Source organism: Schistocerca nitens, chromosome 2 (genome assembly GCF_023898315.1).
Source record: "Schistocerca nitens isolate TAMUIC-IGC-003100 chromosome 2, iqSchNite1.1, whole genome shotgun sequence".
NCBI lineage: Eukaryota > Metazoa > Arthropoda > Insecta > Orthoptera > Acrididae > Schistocerca > Schistocerca nitens.
In genome coordinates this window covers 277,437,103-277,462,462 of record NC_064615.1, presented here as the reverse complement: position 1 = coordinate 277,462,462, position 25,360 = coordinate 277,437,103, and the positions used below count along the sequence as shown (strand labels likewise).

Genomic DNA, 25,360 nt, shown 5'->3' with positions numbered 1-25,360 from the left:
CTGTGGATCATCAGACGTCCTGTGGCCTTCGTCGGGCGCGGAAGTCGCTTTGGGTCGACGCTGTGCTTTTAGTTGGCTGAGTGCTGGGTCCCAGGCTTTGCTGAGGTTGAACCCGGCGTTCTGAAGGAGGCGATTGAAATACGTGTAGCTGATGGGCTGATCAACAGAGACGCGGGTTCAACCTCAGCAATGCCTGGGACCCAGCACTCAGCCAACTAAAAGCACAGCGCCGACCAAAGCGATTTCCGCCCCCGATGAATGCCACAGGACATCTGATGGTCCACAGTTCGCACCCAGTAGCCAGCGGCCCGCCCGTCCCCAACACCACCCCACGCAGCGCCGCGTGCGGCAGGACGCGGGGCAAGGGGTGGGGAGCGATCAGAGTATGAAGGGGAGGAGATTCAGCGGAGACGCTCAGCACGCACGCACACGCACGCGCACTCACTCCGCTGCTCGACTCGCTGCGGCTCACATCGTTACCGCACGCCAACGCCACTAGCCCATCGCCATGCCGAGAAGCCGGAATGGAGGAAGAGGCAAGATTGCTGCTGCTGTGGAGCTCATGCTAAACGCAGTCGGGAGCAACGGTTGCGGGAACAAGAAGAAGAAGCGGAAGCCTGTGGCACAATTACAGCGCAATAAGTGTCAAAAGCTTGGACACATAGCCAGGGAATGCGACGCTGTGGTTGCGTGTGTTAAGTGCGGGAAACCGCACGACACGCGCAACTGCACAAAACCAAAGGGTACTGCAGCGCTGTGCGTAAATTGCGGTGGCTCGCACGCCGCAAACGCGCGCAGCTGCAGTTACCTGAAGACGTGGAAGCTGCGGAAGTTGGCCACCACACACGAAGAGGTGGCGCAACAAGAAGAAATGGTGGTCATCCCGCCCTCCTGCCTTAGTAGGGGAAGCGGGCTGCGCCACCAAGACGACATGGACGCCTTCCGCCAAGCACTGCGGGAAGCCAACGACGCCGCAATCACCGCGCTCAAATCCGCCATGGCGGAGGAGAGAGCGGCCCTGAGAGCAGAACTCGAAGAGACGCGTCAGGAGATGACTCAATTGAGGGTCTCCTTGTACCTCGTGTCCCGCATGAAGACGGACGTGGCACCGACCCCCACCTGTACGGGGGTAGACGCGGCAACACAAACGACCGCCTCCCTGGCCGACGCGGCAACGCAGGTTGCTAGGGAGGTTGTCATACAGGCGGGGAAAACCACCGACAACAAGGAGACGACCCTCTCGGAAGCAGTCGTCACTCCTGTCACTGCGGAAACGCAGACGACACAGGAAGTGCCGATGGAGACCGAGGGAGAAGAAGAAGAAGACGAGCCGTTCGAGTGCCTCCCCCTCCCCAACAAGAACTGCGTGAGGGAGGTGCTCACCAAGATCGCCGATTCCCTGCGAGACGGTAGCTACCCCCATCATGATCATCCTTACCCTTTCACGGTAGATAACATCCCTCCCCTTCCTCACAAACCTTATCCTTTCCACTGGGGGTGCGAACCCTTGAACCAGAAGCTGCACGGGAGGGAAATCGTCAGGCGTGGAGATCTGGAGCTCATAAACAAGCACCCGATCTTCACGGACGAGGACTGGAAATACATGACTGAGGAAGCAGTCAAGTACATCCGGACACAGACGCCGCCAGTGGACTACTCCCGCCTGAAGAAAATAGAATTCGGGCAGCCAGGAAGCAGAAGAAGAAGAAGAACAAGAAGCCGCCGGAATCAGCCGGCAGATAATCTTCCTGCATCCACACAAACCAGAGGCCAGACCAACACGCGAAGAAAAACATTTCAAACCGAGAGGACTTCAGGAGGAACAGCTCAAATTGCTTAAACTCCGCTACCTCAGGCCAAGGCAGACCCGTCAATATAGTGAGTGAGTGGAGACGCTCAATCTACAGGTATCACCTGAAGATGACGGCAAGGAACGCTGTCGAAATATCGTGGTTTGGAAACGACTGCACCCAGCTGGAGACCCGAAAACAGTACAAACATTGCACAAGTTATTATCCTAGCGCGACTGCCATTTCTTCGACAGGTAGGTGACGACAATGCACGTCCACATACGGATGCTGCGACGCTACGTGCTCTTTGTTGTATACAACCACAATTCAGCAAAGGTTCTTGCACGCTCTAGTAAACAAGTATGTTCCCGTTTCATCTCGTCCACACGTATTCAATAGGCGAGAGATCTAGTGATCTGCTCAGAGCCCGTGTGGACGAGATGAAACGGGAACTTACTTGTTCGCTAGAGCCTGCAAGGATCATTGCTGAATTGCGACAAATGGTACAAGATGCCTGGGACAATCTCCCAGGATGCCATTTGGCACCTTTATGAACGTTTACGTGTGGGGATACACTCTCGCGTTGCCGATAGAGTGCGACATACTGTGTATTGATGCTACTGTTTGGGAAATATTTTGCTGTGACATCTGTATTTCATTTGGTCTGAATTTGTTATACGTTCCTACGACGATACACTACCTGCACTTTTCAATAAAAAGACATTGCTTCTGAGCGTGTTGAATTATATTTCCGGTGTTATAGATAATAAGTGTTAACACTTTGAGAAATAACGCAGTTTATTCGAAACTGAAGCTGTGAACAAAGCCGTCTATATGTTTACTTCCCTTTCCGCAGGGGAGAGGCGAGATTCTCTTGCGCAGCTGGAGGTTGTGCTGGGTATCCGATACCAGAAGGAAAGGAGTCTTTCTGCTATCCCACCTACAGAGTTGATCAGTGCTGTGGCACTGGTATTAAGTGTGGTAAGTAGGAAAAATTTATATGAACGGTTCGAGAGACGTCATTTGCTCTCAGTTCTATCTCATCTTAATATCAAAGAGGTTGCGCCTGAGTGAAAAAGGTATAATTACCCCTAAAAATAACATTTTTACAATATCATTTACTATCTGTTTAATGTGACGTAATGTATGCTGGATTAAATGATAGGTATTTCATTACCTGGAGAACACTCGTCAAGGATCATTGGATCTTAACTGTGCCGGCCGCGGTGGCCGTGCGGTTCTGGCGCTGCAGTCCGGAACCGCGGGACTGCTACGGTCGCAGGTTCGAATCCTGCCTCGGGCATGGGTGTGTGTGATGTCCTTAGGTTAGTTAGGTTTAAGTAGTTCTAAGTTCTAGGGGACTTATGACCTAAGATGTTGAGTCCCATAGTGCTCTGAGCCATTTGAACCATTTGATCTTAACTGTGGGAAAAGATCTAAAACAGATTAAAAGAAGCATAAAGTGGCTCTCGCCGAGAGAGAGGCACCCGGGATCCCTTCTTTCAACAAAGGCATCAAAAACTTCTAGAGAAGAGCCTGTTCACAAATTCGTTGTGCGCCATTCCGTGGGACTAATCACGGTTCAAAAAGGAATGTACTGAAGCCATACTATGTCATTCCGCACTTACCTCCAATACTGAATTGGTGATCCCTTGGTGCCTCAGAACGTGTCCTATCAACCGATTCCGTTTTCTAGTCAAGTTGTGCCACAAATTGCTCTTCTCCCCAATTATATTCAATACCTCCTCACAAGTTACGTGATCTACCCATCTAATCTTCAGCATTATTCTGTAGCACCACATTTCTAAACCTTCTGTTCTCTTCTTGTCTAAACTATTTATTGTCCATGTTTCACTTCCATACATCGCTACACTCCATACAAATAGTTTCAGACAAGACTTCCTCACACTTAAATCTATACTCGATGTTAACAAATTTCTCTTCTTCAGAAACGCTTTCCTTGCCACTGCCAGTCTACATTTTACATTCTCTCTACTTCGAATATCATCACATATTTTGCTCCCCAAATAGCAAAACTCATCCACTACTTTAAGTGTGTCATTTCCTAACCTAATTCTCCCAGCATCACTTGATATAATTCGACTACATTCCATTATCCTCATTTTGCTTTTGTTGATGTTCATCTTTTATCTTCCTTTCAAGACACTGTCCATTCCGTTCAACTGCTCTTCCAGGTCCTTTGCTGTCTCTGTCAGAACTACAATGTCGCCAGCAAAACTCACAGTTTTTATTTCTTCTCCCTGGATTTTAATTCCTACTTCAAATTATTATTTTCTTTCCTTTACTGCTTCCTTAATATACAGATTGAATAACATCGGAGATAGGCTGCAACTCTGTCTCACTCCCTTCTCCACCACTGCTTCCCTTTCGTGCCCCTCGACTCTTATAACTGCCATCTGGTTTCTGTACAAATTGTAAACAGCCTTTCGCTCCCTGTATTTTACCCCTGCCACCTTCAGAATTTGAAGAGAGTATTCCAGCCAACATTGTCAAAAGCTTTCTCTACGTCTACAAATTCTACAAACGTAGGTTTAACTTTCCTTAATCTATCTTCTAAGATTATTCGTAGGGTCAGTATTGCCTCATGTGTTCCAACATTTCTACGGAATCCAAACTGATCTTCCCCAAGGTCGGCTTCTACCAATTTTACCATTCGTCCGCAAAGAAAGCTACCATTATCAACAAACTGCTCCTTTGAAACAGTGAATTTCAGAGCAATATGTGACAGTTTTGATTTTTCTGGAATTCATTCACAGATTTTGATCCAGAAATGATAGGAACCTTCCAATTTCGTAGCTGTAGGAAAGTAAAGAATAAATAGTATACTGATTATTGCCCTAAGGCATCCCTATAGCGACATTCTTTCTTTAATACATCAATAATTCCACAACACCTATTCTCATGCCCACAGTTGGTATCCACCTTCTCCTGCAGCTTAAAACAGAAATCGAAATTTCCTGCACTGTGTGGATGCGCGACACTTCTTCTATGGCCTACTGTAAGCGACCTCGGGTTCCCGTCGCAACCTTGCGGCTCCCGTGCTGATGACGTTGTTGAAGTTTCACGCTTTCGTTTTTTCCTCAGATCATTCTTGCCATCACGCGAAGTCTCACTCATGACCACAACAAGAAACCGAGCACTTCTGGCGTAGTACAGCGCTCGAGATAATTATGCTATCTACTGCTCAGAAAATTAGCTGGGGAACTTTATTAACGAACCAGAATCAATTCTCTGCACTACTACATCATTAAAACTAGTCTACTTCAAAGTCGTGAAGTCCTATTTCACCCTAAATCAATTATTAATGCCCTGTAGTAATCTAACTGCATTTATCAACACACCAAGCTCTAACCATTGGACTGGAACAGTTAATAAATTCTTTCCAGCTTATTTCGTGAAATTTACTCCCCTAACCCCCTGCAAAACTAAACTGTACAAAAACCGTAATGTCAATAGGACAGCATGCAACACACCTCTAGTTTCCATGGAGTCAAATGTAATTTATTGTCCTCAATTAGACCATTTCTTTGATTAGCCAGCACCTTCAGATAAACACTCCATTATACGGTGCCGAAACAGCTCCGGCTAATCACGTCCGTACGGACTGTGCCATACTCACTGATACACATGTGTGGATAAACGAATTGTTGAAATTCCGGGAAAACTGGGTGATTTATTCAGGAGAAACAGCTTCACAAATTGAGCAAGTCAATAACGTGTTGGTCCACCTCTGGCTATTATGCAAGCATTATTCGGCTTGGCACTGACTGACAGAGTTGATCGATGTCCTCCCGAGGAACATCGTGCCAAGTACTGTCTAACTGGCGCGTTATATCGTAAAATTCCCGAGCTGTTGGAAGGCTCTGCCCATAATGCTCCAAATGTTCTCAATTGGGGAGCGATCCAGCGACATTGTAGGTCAAGCTACGGTTTGACAAGCACGAGAACAAGCAGTAGAATCTTTCGCCATGTCAGGCGTGAATTATCTTATTGAAATGTGCTCCCAGAATGGTCTGTCATGAAGGGTAACAAACCGAAGGGTAGAACACCGTGAACGTACCACCGTTCTGTAAGGGTGCCTTGGATGACAACCAAAGGGGTTTTGCTATGAAAAGAAATGACACCCCAGACCATCACACCTGGTTGGCGAACAGTTTGGCGGACAGAAGTCAGGCCTGTATCCCATCCGTCCGGGGCGCCTACAGAACCGCCTTCGGTCTGGAATCTTCTTGACAGGAGTAAAATTGTTTTCAGTGATGAGTGTCGTTTCTAACTGAGCTTCGATGACCAGCGAACGTGAGAGAATTTGGCACGATATCGCTCAAGAGGACATCCAACAACTCTGTCAATCAATGCCAAGCCAAAAATCTGTTTGCATAAGGGCCAGAGGTGAACCAACGCGGTATTCAGTAGCTCAACTTGTGAAGCTCTTTCTCTTAAATAAATCATCCAGTTTTCCAGAATTTGTAATCATTTGGTCGTCTGTACATGTACATCACGTCAGAATGGGATTTCCGTCCCATTCGGACAACTCTTTGTGGTGGGTCGTTTTCTTTGTCTTCGAGAGTATTCACCAATAAGTTTGGAATGGCTAATAGCAACTTCATAGAATAAACGCTGTCATTAACATGAAATAACTGATATATAAGATCTGCTGCAAAGTACTGCTGTCATATATACCTGCCTAAGCCATAAGGCGTATGCAAATGACTCAGAGAATGTAGCAGTTTAGGCTTATATCTGAAAGAGATGGTGTGGTTTTTGAATGATTTATGCAAGCAAAGTTTTTGAGTTCCTTGTCATTATTATTGAAACGATTCTCTCCAAATAAGTATACTATTGCTGGCACTGTTGTATCAAAATGTCCAAATAATTTTAGTTGCTCGTTGTTATTACTTTTAGTAATCTGCCGTTTCAGTCTCTTGTAGGATTTTTTTCGGTTTCTCCTTCCCCGCCACCCGCCCACCCTCTTCTTCGGGAGCGTATATGCCCATTACAATATGCTTTAGCCGGCCGGTGTGGCCGAGCGGTTATAGTCGCTTCAGTCTGGAACCGCGCGACCCCTGCGTCGCAGGTTCGAATCCTGCCTCGGGCATGGATGTGTGTGATGTTCTTAGGTTAGTTAGGTTTAAGTAGTTCTAAGTTCTAGGGGACTGATGACCTCAGATGTTAAGTCCCATAGTGCTCAGAGCCAGCCAATATGCTTTGGTAGCCTTCTGTTATTGAAGTTGTAATTGTCATTCCCTATTTCCAGCTTTTGTGAACAAATATAGCTTGTGCATACGTCACGTGCAGTATCACTATATACTCAACGAGCTTTTTCGCACTTCTACGTTCCGGATTTGTTTCTGGGATGACCGAAATTGGTACATTCCTTTTTTTCAACATTTTTTTCTATATATTTTCCTTTAGAGCCAACTCCTCCCCCACTTGAGGTGGCCGCATTGTGTCTTTCTGCAATTCCATTTCTCTTGCCCTTTCCGTTCTTTATTCGTCGTGTTTTCCCATTCAGCTTGTGCACTTTGAAGAGTCTGCTAATTTTTTAAATTCTCTTAGAAGTCGGTATCCACCCTACGTTAGGGAAATCCAGCTGGTGGGTCTGCCACCTTAAAGCCTCCTGCCGATCCGGATTTTCTAACATATTCAACTTTCTGAACTACCTACAAAGGATCAACAGACCGCTTCCAACTTGCAGGAGCGCTGCCAGCTGACTTCCTTACCTTTTGAGCTCCAAGCAGCTCCAAAACATTGTTTTAACATTCAGTCATTTCATTCGATTTGTGTTAGGAACTGAGTGTAAGCACTTCTACCGGTCCTTTTCTGGTCTCAGCAATAACGCTACTCTGCAAAGTGCCACTTCTTGCCACAAATGTTCTTAAGTTTATTTGCAGCAGGTACCGTAAAATACCTACCTTTATGGGGAAACCATTAGCCCTTAAGTCACCATGGTACACTTTGCCGACGTAGCACTCAGAGCAGTTACAGACAAATCATTTCCTCCTCTCCAGTCTGAACAAAGTTTGCCTCCACTGAAAACCGGATGCCGAACTGGCGCCCCTGGCCATCAGAATGATGGCTGCATGGTGAGACCAGGCACGGGATGATTTTTTTTTATTTTTTATTTTTATGGAAGGCAGTGACAACTTAATGAGGTAGCTCTGTCGGTCGTCAGCACTATACTGAGGCGACAAAAGTTGCGGCGTACCTCCTAATATCGTGTCGGACCAACTTTTGTCCGGCATTAGTTGAGCAAAGCGAAGTGACACTGACTCAAAAAGTCGTTGGAAGTCCCCCGCAATTATACTGAACCATGCTACCTCTATAGCAATCCACAACTGCGAAAGCGTTGGCGATGCAGGATTTTGTGCACGAACTTGCCTCTCGATTATGTTCCATCAATGTTCGATGCGATGCATGTTGGGCGATGCGGGTGGCCAAATCATTTGCTCGTATTGTCCACAATGTTGTTCAAGCCAATCACGAACAATTATGGTCCAGTGCCATGGCGGATTGTCATCCATAAAAATTCCATCGCTGTTTAGGAACATGAAGTCCATGAATGGTTACAAACGGTTACCAAGCAGCCGAATATAAGCATTTAAAGTAAACTATCCTTTTGACCAGAGGACCCACCCCATTTCATGTAACCACAGCCCACACTATAATGAAGCCGCCAACACCTTGCACAGTGCCTTGTTGAAAACCTGGGTCCATGGTTTTGTGGGGTCTGTGCCATACTCGAACCCTACAATCAGCTCTTATTAAGTGAAATTGGGACTCGTCTGGCCAGGTCCAATAGTACAGTGTTCAGTCGATTTGATGGTGAGCTCACAAAAGGTGATGGAGTTGCGGTCGTGCTGTTAGTAAAGGCATTCGCGACAGTCGTCTTCTGCCATAGCCCATTAATTCGGAAATGCTGCCTCACTGTCCTAACGGGTTAGTTCGTCATATGTCCCACATCGATTTCTGTGGTTGTTTCCCGCCGCTGCTCTCAGTCGTTAAGTGAAGGCCGTCGGTCACTGCGTTGTCCGTGGTGAGAGGCAATGACTAAAATTTGGTATTCTCGGCGCACTTTGACACTTTGGATACCGGAATGTTAAATTACCTATCGATTTCCGAAATGGAATGTTCCATGCATCTAATTTCAACAACCACTCCGCGTTCAATCTGTAAATTCCCGTCGAGCGGCCATAATCACGTCGGACACCTTCTCACGTGAGTCACCCGACTTCAAATGACATTCTGTACGCGACACTACCGCCATCCGTAAACGTGCATATCGCCATCCCACAATTTTTGTCACGTCAGGGTCAGCGAATTTTAAGCAATAGTTCGCCATAGTTGGCCACAATATTTTACTTTCTCCTGTTGACATCCAAAGCTTTTTGGAACCACAACTCCAGTCTCGAGAACGGCGGTAATCTTTGTAGTTGGTACACCTGCTTCAACACTAATCATCTTTATTTGGCCACAATATGTTTGTCTTCTGAATTCACAATTACTATTTCGTTTTGTTTCTCAGTAATTTTAACTGATATGAACTTATTTGGTAGCACAAAGAAGAACTGCCTGTGACTGTGTAGTATGCAGAATGAGCTCGTGTGTTGTCGTGGAATACATACATACCTTTATACAGCTTCCAACGGCGTTTAGTACTGGCAGACTCCTTTAAGTTCGGCAGTATCCTCTTATGGCGTTTTTCACCTTACGCGTATAATCTGTTAGCACCACACCACAACAGTCCACAAAAAGCACTCTGCAACTCCTTGCCTGACGATAGTTGTGTCTTCGCCCATTTCGGCGGTGGTGAATCCTCGTGCTTCCACTGCATCCTTTGCTCCTTTATCTCAGCCCCATAGTGGTGCAACCAGCACTCGTCAGTGGTGATAAGGTGGCAAAAGAAGTCATCTGAATTGAGCATACAGCTGCAACATCGCGACTGCTGCCTGCGTTCAATTGGGTTTTTGGATGGATGTGAGCACTCGCGAGAACCAGCGGACGGGGAACTTTGTAATTTTCAAAGTGTCATACAAGACGCTTATAGCCAATTAGTCACTAATTTCTTACTTTTTCCACTATTACCCAGATTTTTCCAAGAATTTCTAAGGGCTAATGCGAAATACTACCATCCAACGACACTACTAGAATTCTGTACAGAGAATATGCAAGTTTAGGCTTTTATGTATCTGTATACATGCAGACTGAAGCGACGAAGGAAAATTTTACCAGGGCTAGGATTCGAACCCGTAGCTCCTGCTCACTAGGCACATGCACTAACCCCTACCCTTAATGAGCAGGATACTCAGGTTCGAATCCCGGCCTTCATACAAATTTCCATTCTTCTCCTCAGTCTGCATTATACATCCTCGATATTTGAGACTCGAAAAGGTCTCTGTGAACTTAGTTTTATTTGATTATATTTATCTCACTGTCTTGATACATTTGATATACTTTTTTTTTCAGCGAATGACACCAAGAGCCCAAGAAACGTGGCCGAATGTCCTTATAAAGGGAAGATGTACCTGGAGGGCCAGTTCATTGAAGGAACACAGTCTGAGTGCATGAGGTGTGTGTGCCAGAAGGGATACGACGGTAAGTTAACGGTTTATCGTCTATAAACATGATACTTATAGTCCAAATAAGTTGGTTCACTTTACGTAATATTTGCTAAATATGAATAAGACCACAGAGCCAAAGAAAGATCCAGATGTACAGCATTTGTAGATTTAGATAAAGCCTTTATCGGCATTGGAAAGAAAGCATTATTTGAATTTCTGAATTGAACTGGGATAAAATACATGAAGCGGAGAGTCATCTAAAACTTGTACAGACAGCCTGCTGCACATAGAAGTCAAACGGCACGAAGAAAAGCTGTAGTTGAGATGGGAGTGGAAAAGGTTTATTGTCGATCCCCGACGTTATTCAGTCTATACATATAGCTTGCTGTAAAAGAATCCAGGGAGAGATTTTGACTGGGAATTAAAAGTTCAGGATGAATAAAAAAATGTGGGGAGTATTAATGACATAGAAGTTCTGTGAGTTATGGCAAAGGACCAGAAAGATCAGTAGAATGGAACTGATAGACTGTTGTGTAAAATGCTATAAGAGGTACACCGATAAAAGTACACGTCTAATGGAGCACAGTGTAAGTCAGGCTATGCCGAGGGAATTTGAATGAGAAATGAGATGCTAAGGCATTAATGAGTTTTCCTACTTAGTTACACGTTCCACTGATCATCTGAACGACTGTTTCATCGAAGCTATGTGGAACGAGCCACTTTACAGGACATGTATCTATGATTAGTGTTAGCATTAATTCTAGATAAGCTTCACGGTCATCAATGGTATCTGTTCTTTCGAGAACAGTTGCTATCTTCAAACATAGTATTTGTTGAAAAAGCGACATGCGTTAACATCGAGTATATTGTTACAACTCGCTGACACTTGTGTTGTGTTCTGACTGAAGTAATGCGAGTTCGAAAAGCTGTAGGTTCGTTTCACCAGTACCGAGAACACAGAGCCAGTCAGCTGAGCACAAAGCCCTGAGGATGGCCACTTGGAATAGTGGCCGAAACGTCGGACAGTTTTATATATTTACAATGCTAACAATGCTGTCAACAGTCCAGAAGAATTTTATTGACAGAGCTAAGAAGGTTTACCAAATAGTCTGCTTATCTTTTTTTTTATGCTTTCCATACCCTGACAGAAGCAGGTCAGGAGCCAGTCGCAGCCAGTAAGCAGGAGGAGGAGGAGGAGATTTGTGTTTAACGTCCCGACGACAGTGAGTGATTAGAGACGGAGCAAAAGCTGGAATTAGGGAAGAATGGAGAAGAATAGGCCGTCCCTTTCTTTCAAAGGAACCATTCCGTCATTTACCATAACTGACTTAGGGAAATCACAGAAAACCCGAATCAAGATGGCTGGACACGGGTTTGAACCGACGTCCTCCCGAATGCGAGACCAGTGTGCTAACCGCTATGCCACCTCGCTCTGTGCAGCTAGTGACCAGCAAGTGAGGTATGTTGAGGCAGCGAACTTCTTCGACAGCCAGTGAACTTGCTGACGTAAGTCAGGTGTCAGCTCGGTGGCGCAGGGAGTTTTAGCAGCTGTCCGGAGTTGAACTCAGGACTCTCGAAGACTGATCAGAGTATCAGGCGATAGCACACTTGGGGTGACCTTGCCTCGAAGGGTCCTGTTCGAAGACCGGAACTATCAGGGCTAGATGTTGAATCGTAGATCAGCGGCTTCATCTATTTGGTGAAACTGGTCGATGAGGCTCTAGTAGCTTCACCATTGGTTCGATTGGTGACTGCTGCAGAGACCGGGCTGTTCGAATGCACGGCGCTGAAGGAATGCTGTTACTGGCTGAGCTGGGAGTATTTATATTAGGCGTGGCGGTTATCGCTGAGACAACAGGTTTTCGGTTATATCGAGTTTCTCCAGTGTCAGTTTAACTTGAGTGTTAAAACTGCTCAAAATAACCGGTTTATGAGATATTAGATTTTCGATTTTTGTATTCCTTTAACTTCCTATAATCAATATAGAAATCTAACAGAGACTCAAAAATATTAAATTAAATAGACAAAAGGAAACTTAGTCCGACCACCTTTCGCTGCTTTTCTAGAAAAGTATTCTCCTATACATTCTAACTTTTTGTAAATGTGCTCAAAAATTATGATGTAATCGAGGACCACCCAGACAAGACAGCAAGTGTAGACGTGCATCCCAATAACAGAGAAGCCAAGAGAAAGCTGAACATCTGCATGAATAACCAGACCATTAAACATGAATATAATCCTCGGTACCTGGGAGTAAACCTGGACCGGTCCCTGACGTACAGAGCTCATCTGGATACAAAACAAAAACTGAAATCTAGAAATGCGATTCTTGCCAGACTCACTGGGACCAGCTGGGGATGCGATGCAATTACCTTGAGAACTTCGGCCTTGGCCGAGTATTGTGCACCTGTATGGCCCAGCTAAGAGAAACAATGAGAATAATATTGGGGGCACTTAGACCTACACCTATAGATTGGCTACCCGTGCTGTCTAACATAGCACTACCTGACATCAGAAGAAATCAGCTACTATCAAGAAAATACTGGCAAACTTAAACCTTCCTATACACCAGGACCTGATACCAAAAAACCGCCTGAGATCAAGGACATCCCTATGGTGAACAAGGGAAAACGTGTTTCCCTTCGGCCCAGAAAATGAATGGAAAAGTTTATGGGCTAGAAGCACAGTAAAGAACAGAAAATTGGTTACTGATCCAAGCATACCAATAGAGGGCCTTAAGATTTCCAGAAGAGTGTGGACTACGCTGAATCGTGTGAGGACGGGTGTCGGAAGATGGAGGGAGATGATGACAACATGTGGCCTCGCGAACGACCCTCAGTGCGAATGTGGACTCCATCAATCAATGGCCCACTTGATCGAGTATACTATGCATGGTTTTAATGGTGACCTGGAGGATATACATGATCTCACGGACAATGCCATTGAAAGGCCGGAAAAAATAAGTCATATTGTAATAAATTCTATATTTTGTATTACGTAATTAAGGAATGCTGAATGTGTCATTTTAATTCTGTAATGTCCTAGTTTAATACTTCGCCTTGTAAATGCCGATCGAGTAAATAAATAATCCACCATCTTTGCGTCACGAATATTCAGAGCTAAACTGTGAAAACCGAAGTTGAAAAACTCTGTTTTTCTTGTCAATTTGTCCGTTTTCGAGGTTTACAAGCAGATAAATGCGCATCATGTAGGCACAGGCAACAGATCAGCTTCTTCCTATTTTTATTGTAAACTATGAATGGACTGTTAAATTTTAAGTTTTCTCCTGATATGGTGCCGCAAGTTTGTTTTCGCTTCTTCCATTTTTAATCTTATAAAGCAAGTGGAGAATTGTACTTCATTTATACTGCACTTCGTAAAATACTTCCAGACTAAGGACAGCATTCTGTAACATCTAACGCCTGACGACAACAGTGAGAAATTACCAGACAGACTATTTAGTGTAAGCCTCGCACACCGTATGTACTTGCATACCATCCAAAAGGCCACACCACGTGGTGACAGCTACATCATTGTCTCAGTAATGCTGTACCAGTTCTTACGCCATGTGTTTCTTGAGCGTTCCTATTGGCATTGTTATTAAAAGAGCACTGATCACTTTTCCCATTTTCTGTAATAACGCAATATTTCAAAGCAATGGAAATTTTACGAATAAATACCACATGTTTTTAAAATTGATGTTACAGGGAGTCTAAAAGAGCCCTGGTGTCGCCGACAAAGCTGCGACTACAGTCTGCGGTGGACGGTTTCTCACCTACAAAAATGTGCGCCAATTTTCGACGAAGACGACGCATGCTGTGCTCATGACTACCACTGTCGTAAGTAGCTGCAAATTAACTTGTGGTAGTTTTCAGTTGTACGTTATGATATATAAAACCAAATAAAAACACAAAAAGTCCAGATTCAAGTGCCATCAGTACAGTTTTAGTTGTGTGAACAACATTAGGTATTTAGTTCACTCAGATTGCAAATCTCTTTATATGTTAAGCAGTTTCTAATATATTGTGTTTTCTACGTTATAGCAAACGATTCATTTATATGTTTTATTCTTTTCGCAGCTTCCACTGATCCTATTGCAGTGCAGCATTCTGAGTCTTCAACACCGAATGAAGGTCAGTCCCTAAAATATTTCAGTTTAAGTATTTAGAAAAACAGAAATAACGATGTTTCGCTCCTTGACACTACAGAATACAATAACTACCTTTTCGTGCAGCAGCAAATGTAATGAGTTTATATTGATCAGGATCCGAAGTCGACAAATCATAATGAAACTCTGAAGTTGAAGTATTTTCCTTAGTATCCAATATCAGCATTCTACAAAGATCACAGCCTACCTTAAAACAAAAAGAAGTAGGGTAAAGTCAGGTAAGATAACTAATTTGGTAATTTACCCAGATTATGCTGGATGAAAGACTTGCACTTACATTATAACAGACATCTATCGATTATATGTCTGCGCCAAGCCCGTGTGTTTTGAAGTCCATTGCATATAAATTTTTCATGTCACTTCGTATCGACGTTTGTGCAGTAAGTGTCCTTCATTTATTCACATTCTTGTTTTCCGATGAGCTAATTACCTCGAATGTTGATTGAATTAAAAATACCGATGTTTGTTAAGATGCCGTATTGGACAGAGGCTAAGATAACGAAAGTAAGATTAATTAAAACAAAGTAGGAAGAAGGAGAAGAAGGCAAAAAGTTACCAAAATTAAAAGCACCAAACTCTTAATTGTTATTCAAAAGGAACAGCCGTCGAGCCATTAGTAAAACTTTGAACATTTATCTTTCATTGATATCCCATACGATTAAACAGATATCGATATGGATCTGGAAAACATTGATTATGGAGCAACCGGAATTATTTGTGGTGAACTAAGAAAAACCAACTGATGGTTCCATTTTATATACCAGCAATGGGTCCACGCCACATATATCTACATGGATTAAATTCAAGCCAAACACAATTCGTGTAAATACGGTTATTCCGATTGTTTTTCTGATTAAATACGAAGAGTCCTTTGATGGCCAGCATTTTGTGACATTAGCATCGGACTACAAAAACGGTATCTAACAGTGCAACATTGTTCGTAAATTACCAACTTTTTACTCCTTCTGAACAGTTATTGGGTTTCGTTCACTAAGTCACCATGTCTTTTGTCATTCGCTTTGTCTCACCAAAATTTAGCAAATATGAAAAATATTGCCTAGTATCCTCCTGTATACAATATATTGACTTGTATCCCCCTGTATGATATTGAAGCGTAGGTAGTGATGAAGAAAGACAGAGCAAAGGTGGAGCTCTTGAGAGGATCTAATGAGTAAGTTGGATGGATAGGGTGAAAAATGAGTAGGTACTGAGAGAAGTGGAACAACAGACTGTCAATGAGACTAACGAAGAGAGGGAAAAAGTTTGATAGAACATATGTGAAGACAGGAGGAAGGACTTTTAAGATGCAGTATATAATCAAAAGTATTAATACCTTCATTAGTGAGTAATAATATAGGATGTGTCTACCCTACATCTTTATGACGTCTTGAACTATGGTCGGAACACTTTCAGTGCGCAGTCAGAATGTCTGCGAAGGAATGGCAGCTCATTCTCACTCATGATCCGAAATCAGAGAAGCTACTGATGATGGTTGCTGTTGTGTGGAGCAAAGTCGACGTTCTAAGTCATCCCAAAGTTGTCCACTGGTTTCATATCGGCAGTCTGAGCACTTCAGGACTTATACAATGAAGGCTTTCACGACCGAATGACATATCTGTTGGTAAACCTTTCGGGATGTAAGGACGTGGTCCAAGAAACTCTTCTGCTGCTGACTATTCGTCAAGTACTGCGCTGGACATCCTCAAAGGCGCCCCTCCACTCAGTCTTGCCGACTGACTGGTTGGACGTCCGAAAACGACATAAATACTGTAGGAATGGGGGCGTGGTCCAAGTAACATGTGATGATCAGAGATAATCCTTGTCAGAGGTTAAACTAAACTATCGATTGTCGGCTTGACAAAGATAAAACTGTCTAGCAATTTAGCAGAGCTACCGTACATATGTCGCTAAGTTTCATTGCCTCCTCTTTCCTATTAAAATTATCCTGATGCTTATAAATGTCAATGTCTTCTCTACATAGTCGTTGAAAATAATTTGACGTTGTAGATAAAATTTCTGTTTCAGAAAACTTCACTTCGTGGTTTCCTGACTGAAGAGCATGCTCTGCTACAGCTGATTTGTCTATTTTTCCTAGTCAGCAAAGATTTTTATGCTCTTTTAGCCCTATATTTACGCTCCTCTTGGTGGTTCCAATATAAACTTTACCACACGTACATGGAATTTTGTATACACGTCGACACAGAAGGGCGTTTATCCTTCACAGATCGGAGTGCTTGACTTATTTTCTTTGTTGATCTAAGGACCGGTATGATGTCATGTTTCTGTAAAATCTTGCAGATCTGATCCGTTACTTTTTTAATAAAAGGGAGAGAAACTGTATTTTTCCGTTGTTGTGGTTCATACTTGTCTTGTGGTGTACATAAAATACGGTGTATGTGCGGTAAATTTTATATTGCAACCACCAAGAAGAGCGTAAATACAAGGCTAAAAGAGCATAAAAGTCTTTGCTGACTAAGAAAAATAGACAAATCGGCTGTAGCAGAGCATGCTCTTCAATCAGGAAACAACGAAGTGAAGTTTTCTGAAACAGAAATTTTATCTACAACGTCAAATTATTATACGATTATGCAGAGAAGCCATTGAAATTTGTAAGCATCAGGATAATTTTAATAGGAAAGAGGAGGTAATGAAACTTAGCGACGTATGGACAGTAGTTCTCCAGAATCGCTAGACAGTTTTATCTCTGACAAGATGACAATCGATAGTTAATTGTTATCTCTGACAAGGATTATCTCTGCTCATCACGTGTTACTTTGACCACCCCCCTTTCGTACAGTATTTATGTCACTCTCGGACGTTCGACCGGTCAGTCGTGAAGACAGTGGAGGAGCGCCTCTGAGGACGTCCAGCACAGTCCTGGACGAATTGGCAGGTACAGAAGAGTTTCTAGGACCACGACCTTACATCCCGAAAGGTCTACCAGCAGCTATTTCAGGACTTGCTGTTGTCCACAGACCAACGTCTCACAGTTGCTGCTTAGGACACGGTGCACTGATACAACCATCGTATCCGAACTACTCCTCTACTGCACGCAGTACACAATGCTATAAAATGTGGTCATATCCCTCCACATTTAATGTTTTCCTAAGCGCAATAACCACGAAACACATACCCGTGCTCCCTCTATATATCATTGCTGGGCTACACAATATGTCAGATAACGTTCTTCAAGAAATCGGAAAACTCAAGTCCTTCCATCGGATTGCCACAGGATATAGTGTGGTTCATCACTCCAAATCACTCGTTTCCAGTCATCCACTCTCCAGTGGTGTTGCTCTTTATACCACCTCAAGCTTCACTTTGCACTGTTTACAGACATGTGTGGGTTATGAGAACCTGTTCGACTGTTGTACCTCATTCTTCTTAACTCCCTCCCGTCAGTCATCGTGCTAGCTGTTCTGCGGCCAGCACTTCGGAACTCACGAGTGATTCCTTTCACTAATGTCATACGATTTTTCACAGTCGCCGTCGGTAATGCTCGACAGTCACTGTCCGTCAGTAGAAGAGGACTGCCTGGTCATGGTTTAGCTGCGGTTGTTATCACTCCACAATGACGTCACCATCAGTCGACTTGTGCAGCTTCAAAATGGTTCAAATGGCTCTGAGCACTATGGGACTTAACATCTGAGGGACCCCTATCAGGTCGGATTGAGGGAGGACATAGAAGCAATTCAGTCGGGCTGCTAGATTTGTTACTGGTAGGTTTGATCATCACGCGAGTGTTACGGAAATGCTTCAGGAACTCGGGTGGGAGTCTCTAGAGGAAAGGAGGCGTTCTTTTCGTGAATCGCTACTGAGGAAATTTAGAGAACCAACATTTTAGGCTGACTGCAGTACAATTTTACTGCCGCCAACTTACATTTCGCTGAAAGACCACAAAGATAAGAGAGATTAGGGCTCGTACAGAGGCATATAGGCAGTCATTTTTCCCTCGTTCTGTTTGGGAGTGGAACAGGGAGAGAAGATGCTAGTTGTGGTACGAGGTAACCTCCGCCACTCACCGTATGGTGGATTGCGGAATATGTATGTAGATGTAGATGAGGTAATCAGTCCCCTAGAACTTAGAACTACTTAAACCTAAGGACATCACACACATCCATGCCCGAGGCAGGATTCGAACCTGCGACCGTAGCAGTCGCGCGGTTCCGGACTGAAGCGCCCAGAACCGCTCGGCCACCGTTGCCGGCATACACTTTCAGCAGGGTTGAAATGCCCCTGATGGGTTTGTTACTCAGGCGACGTGAAATGATTAGTCAACGTTCGAAGTCAGTGAGCAGTCCTGCCAGACTCATTATGCTTTTTCTGCTATTTTATTGGGAACATAATATTCCCCGTCTCTAACACTGGCTGGCCCGTTCTCGAGACATGTAATGGTCATCTACGCACTAGATAGGAACGTCTAGATATTTTTCATCAGTTAGTGTTGGTGAAAGGTAAGAGGACACAATGTAGCGTATTGCGTTAATTAACAATAACAAATACCTTATGGATACTATTTGTGCTTCAGATTTCCTGCAGCATAAGTTGTGAACTACTGGTTCATTTGCAACTCATCCAAAGAGTAGAAACAAACGTTACACAATTGCTTTTACTCAATGTCTCTTCGGTAACATGCAAATATTTAAGGACGTCTGGGGAATTCGTATCTGCAAAGATTATTTTTACTCACCGGATGAGTTCCAAACATAGAATCATAAATCTCTGCCGAAGCGAACCAGTTATTCCTGTATCATGTACATATTGTGAATAGACAATAATTTGATGTAAACACATTAGCTACGTTGACGGTTCTGAGTGCTTGCCACAATTACTGTCAACAGTTAGGCAAGAGTGACACAAATGTCTTATTCGTACTAATGGCAGTACTGTAATTACTTACTTCACATACAAAGGAATTATTATTTTCAATTTTTCAAAATGCACTGAAAAATAAAGCTCACGTTATTAGAGCAGTACCCTTATTTTTGTACACTTAACAATCCAATGCCTTTATCCTCCTACTCAATGACTTGCCAAGAGATTTCAGCTTTAGTCAATTTTAGCACGTGTTGCAGTTCTAATTCCTAGTTTGATTTTGTAGGGGCTGAAGAATGTAAGGTGCTATGAGTGACCTTAACTGTCACCGCGACTACTGCGACAGAGAATAAAACGGACGATTCAGTGCTAATACCGCCGGTGGTCTGCGTTTCTCTAACACATTATTTCTACGTCGTACCTCGGCGTCTTCATCAGGTGCTTCCTGTGACTGAACGACAGGCTGACCGTATCCCGTATTTATATTAGAACAAATAAGCCCTCGGTCACAAATATTAAGTCAAAATTGACCAGGTTTCAACGCTACTATGAGCGTTGTCTTCAGAATTAAACTAACTGTTCTGAAACGTATTAGGTATAAAATACATTAATAAAATTAAAGTTTGTACTGACTGGAAAGAGATGCAGTATTTACAAGTCAAATTTTAAAACATCTAAGCCGGAAAGGCGACGTCATGAATAGTTGTAAATAAGATGACGAGCCGCTAAGGGCTGCTCGTACTTGAGTGAACAAGGGTTGCAACAAGAATGGCGTGCCCACGTTAGAAAGTGTGGGCAAGTAAACATGGTGTTGCTAAGAGCGCCATCTAGTAGCCGCAGAAACAACTAGGCTACTGTACATTCAAAATTAGACACATGAAATTGTGATGAAGCTGATTCAGGCTTAACGTAAGCACTAATAATAATAGGATGAAGTTACAAATTTATCTGCTTTAAACAGACATACATTTTGTAACGTAAAAAAACGTCAGCTATGACATACAAGAAAACAGCAAAGATGTAACAGGAAAACAACATTTCGGCAAACTGCACGAGGAAATCTGAATCAAAGATCAAGCAATGGCTTTATACAGTCGAAAAAGTTTTTATTTCGCAGCTGCAGCTGTTCGTTGAGAATGAGGCCATCAGGACTAGAGAGATGTTTGAAACTCTCCAATTCCTCCAAAACATCTAACCTATGCCCCCTCTTTTCGGTATGCAGAATACTGCTATCGCCTATGGCCTTAAGCTCGTGTCCAGTAATTAAGAGATAATAGGCAAAGGATGAATTTATGGGACTGGTGCCGTTCTTTCTCAAAAGATGTTCTTTATATCTGAAGGTGAAATCACGTCCAGTTTGCCCTATATAATAGGAGGAGCAGGTATCACAGATGATCTTATAAACGCCAGAACTTTCTGTAGGACAGCAAATGGATTTCAAATTATGAATGAAGTTTCTCTTCAGATTATTATTAGTAGAGAAGGCATCATTGCAGTTGTATTTGTTGCGAAGCATGCGCTGATAGGAAATGGATCCTACGAAAGGAATAGAAAAACGTTTTTTTGGGTTAATTTCAGTGTATGAGGTGTTGAGCGTGGTAGCTCTTGCAGTTTTCTTTTTTAGGATATCGTCCACTATGTTAGGCGTATATTCATTATTGACTGCTATGCTTTTAAGTAAATTAATCTCCTCATTAAACTTTTCTGTTGAAAGTGGTATAGAGGTGGCTCGGTGGACGGCAGAGCGAAAAAATCCATTTTTTGAAACTGTGGATGAAAAGAGGAAGCAGGCACGATTTGGTCAGTATACGTTTTATTTACGAAAAATATTGAAAGTGGTATTATTCTCTTCTATTGTAAACGTCAAGTCTAAATAATGTAATTGGCGGTTTTCGTTTTCGAGTTCAATAGTGAAAGAAATTTTTTCATGGAGGTCGTTTAAATATATGCTCAATTCTATCGGCGGGTCCTTTATAGATGACTAGAATATCATCAACGTAACTTGTGTAAGAAAGGATACCTAGTGAAGCGGATGAGACACGGTTAAACAGCTTTTTTTCCAATGAATTGATAAAGATGTCGGAAAGGATGCCGGCTAAAGGGTTGCCCATAGCGAGCCCATCAGACTGCTGGTACAGTTGTCCGTTGAATTCAAAGTAGTTGTACTTGACAACGACATTAATGAGATTCATAAAATCGGTAATCTGTTCATCTGATAGATCTTTTTTAAATTGACGTAAATTTTCTTCCACAATGATGAGCGTCTCATGTACTAGGACATTGGTATAAAGATTTTTAATATCTAAGAAAAAGAGCTTGGTGTCTGAACTGCATACTAAGTTTTTAATATTTTGGACCAAAACGTGGCTGTTAGGAACGGAATAATTATTTTCGAAAACGAAAGATTTTTTCAAAGTTTCGTGTAGAAATCGGGCCAAATCGTGACATGCGCTATTCATGCTATTGGAGATTGGACGTATTGGATGATTAGGTTTATGAATTTCGAACTGGGACCGACGTTTAGGGGGATGAGGGTTCATATTGATGAGTAGTTTCTTTTGGAAAGGTTTTGGTTCAAATGGTTCAAATGGCTCTGAGCACTATAGGCCTTCACATCTATGGTCATCAGTCCCCTACAACTTAGAACTACTTAAACATAACTAACCTAAGGACATCACACAACACCCAGTCATCACGAGGCAGAGAAAATCCCTGACCCCGCCGGGAATCTAACCCGGGAACCCGGGGGCGGGAAGCGAGAACGCTACCGCACGACCACGAGCTGTGGACTTGGAAAGATTTTATAAGAAATTTTGCACCGTTAATGGCTGACCTCACTTCTTTCTGTAATTTAGGAGTCGGATCATAATGCAGCTCCGATATGTTGTTTTCACTGAAGAAATTTTCAGTTTTAGAAATATACTCAGAAATATAAACAATGACTAGACAACAACCTTTATCGGATTTAGTTATTAAAGCATTTGCAGTTTTAAGTTTATTATTAATGGAAGTTACTAAAATTCTGTCGTTATGCGCAGCATTAGGCAAAGTACCTGTATTTTTCTCTAGCATGCGGGTTACATCATATGCAATTCAGGATTGAGAATCATTATCTATCTTATTATAATCGAGACCGATTTTTAAATCAACAAGCATATTTTCTCTCACAATTTCTGTATGACAGGTTAGGCCTGACATTGTATTTTAGTCCTTTTCCTAACAGGACTTTTTCATTCTGAGTAAAGACGATGTTGGTTTCATTTAAAATTCTTTCATTAAAGACGTGACTGCTTCTTAGAAATGTATTCTGAAGGCATTTTTCATTAGAAAATAGACATAAAAGATTGCTGAGCTTCTTCTTGTGTTTCTGCATTATACCTATTTTACAAATCTCTAGATGTTCGTTAATTTGCGTCCTCATGTCGTCAATATTAAAATTATAGTTAACACGATAAGTGTTTGTGATATTTAAGTACAAATTGTATGCTTCTTCGTTAAGACGGTCTTTTTTAGCGTACAGCTCTTTTATCCTGTTACAAATAATATTCTTAATGATAGGTCTAAAGGATTTTGGATTTTTCTTACATACAGAAAAATTGATGTAGGCTTTTGTATAAGTCGGGACAAGTCCCCTTTTTTCACACTGCTTGTTAAAATTGATAGCCATACTTGTATTTAAAATTTTCTTTTTTAATTCTTTATATTTTTAAGCAGTCTTAGATACCTTGGCAGTTAAAAAACCTAAAACTTTGAACATAGCTGCTAAGGTTCAGTGACTGTGTCAGAATTATATTAGAACAAATAAGCCCTCATAGTAGCGTCGAAACCTGGTCAATTTTGACTTAATATTTGTGACCGAGGGCTTATTTGTTCTAATATAATTCTGACACGGTCACTGAACCTTGGCAGCTATGTTCAAAGTTTTCCGTATTTATGTCTGGACGGTGTCTGGCGTTCCCTACGCCGTCCGGTCCCGCTGCGACCGTCTCGGTTGGTCGCCAGATGTTCCGTCTTGCGTCCGCGCCCGCTTCCGCTGTTTTCCCCGGTGGCGGTCGTTTCATGGTGTTTCCTACTATGTCCGCGCTCGCCAGGCGCGTTCCTCGCACTGTCGATAGGCTGCGTTTCCTGTTGGTGACCGTTCCGACTGTCTCCAGCGCCCCTGTCATTCTCCTGGTCTTGTGCTTTCTTCCGTTGTTTTCGTAATAGGTCCAAAGCCGAGTTCCACGCCTTGCTGAGTTAGTATCCAGCTTCCCGGTTTCGTCAAGTTCTCTGTTATCTTGATTTCGATCGATTCAATGATGACGCTATCCCAAAATTTGGGGGTATGAGATAAGATCCTGGTTTTATCATAATTCATGGTGTGCTCAAGTTCCAATCAATGTTCTGCTATTGGCGATTTAGTGGCTTGTCGTAGCCTGGTATGCCTTTGGTGCTCTTTACATCTTCTATCAACGGTCCTGGTGTCTGGCCAATGTAAGACATATCACATTCACATGGTATATGATAGATACCAGGTTTTCTCAATCCCAGATCATCCTTCACCGTTCCAAGAAGCGCCCTGATCTTGTTTGCCGGGCAGAACACACTCTTGATGTTGTGCTTTGTCAGTATTCTGCTGATCTTAGCAGATATACAGGGTGTTTCAAAAATGACCGGTATATTTGAAACGGCAATAAAAACTAAACGAGCAGCGATAGAAATACACCGTTTGTTGCAATATGCTTGGGACAACAGTACATTTTCAGGCGGACAAACTTTCGAAATTACAGTAGTTACAATTTTCAACAACAGATGGCGCTGCAAGTGATGTGAAAGATATAGAAGACAACGCAGTCTGTGGGTGCGCCATTCTGTACGTCGTCTTTCTGCTGTAAGCGTGTGCTGTTCACAACGTGCAAGTGTGCTGTAGACAACATGGTTTATTCCTTAGAACAGAGGATTTTTCTGGTGTTGGAATTCCACCGCCTAGAACACAGTGTTGTTGCAACAAGACGAAGTTTTCAACGGAGGTTTAATGTAACCAAAGGACCGAAAAGCGATACAATAAAGGATCTGTTTGAAAAATTTCAACGGACTGGGAACCTGACGGATGAACGTGCTGGAAAGGTAGGGCGACCGCGTACGGCAACCACAGAGGGCAACGCGCAGCTAGTGCAGCAGGTGATCCAACAGCGGACTCGGGTTTCCGTTCGCCGTGTTGCAGCTGCGGTCCAAATGACGCCAACGTCCACGTATCGTCTCATGCGCCAGAGTTTACACCTCTATCCATACAAAATTCAAACGCGGCAACCCCTCAGCGCCGCTACCATTGCTGCACGAGAGACATTCGCTAACGATATAGTGCACAGGAGTGATGACGGCGATATGCATTTGGGCAGCATTTGGTTTACTGACGAAGCTTATTTTTACCTGGACGGCTTCGTCAATAAACAGAACTGGTGCATATGGGGAACCGAAAAGCCCCATGTCGCAGTCCCATCGTCCCTGCATCCTCAAAAAGTATTGGTCTGGGCCGCCATTTCTTCCAAAGGAATCATTGGCCCATTTTTCAGATCCGAAACGATTACTGCATCACGCTATCTGGACATTCTTCGTGAATTTGTGGCGGTACAAACTGCCTTAGACGACACTGCGAACACCTCCTGGTTTATGCATGATGGTGCCCGGCCACATCGCACGGCCGACGTCTTTAATTTCCTGAATGAATATTTCGATGATCGTGTGATTGCTTTGGGCTATCCGAAACATACAGGAGGCGGCGTGGATTGGCCTCCCTATTCGCCTGACATGAACCCCTGTGACTTCTTTCTGTGGGGACACTTGAAAGACCAGGTGTACCGCCAGAATCCAGAAACAATTGAACAGCTGACGCAGTACATCTCATCTGCATGTGAAGCCATTCCGCCAGACACGTTGTCAAAGGTTTCGGGTAATTTCATTCAGAGACTACGCCATATTATTGCTACGCATGGTGGATATGTGGAAAATATCGTACTATAGAGTTTCCC

At 43.2% G+C, this 25,360-nt stretch overlaps 1 protein-coding gene across 1 annotated transcript in view; it reads left to right on the top strand.

Annotated features, from left to right (window-relative positions):
- Positions 1-25,360, top strand: part of LOC126234361 (uncharacterized) — a 60,341-nt gene that overhangs the window by 28,484 nt on the left and 6,497 nt on the right. Inside the window, exons 4-7 of the mRNA XM_049943049.1 lie at positions 2,647-2,771; positions 10,275-10,403; positions 14,077-14,208; positions 14,449-14,502. Coding sequence (XP_049799006.1) covers positions 2,647-2,771; positions 10,275-10,403; positions 14,077-14,208; positions 14,449-14,502 — 440 coding nt within the window. The remainder of the gene's footprint in view (positions 1-2,646; positions 2,772-10,274; positions 10,404-14,076; positions 14,209-14,448; positions 14,503-25,360) is intronic.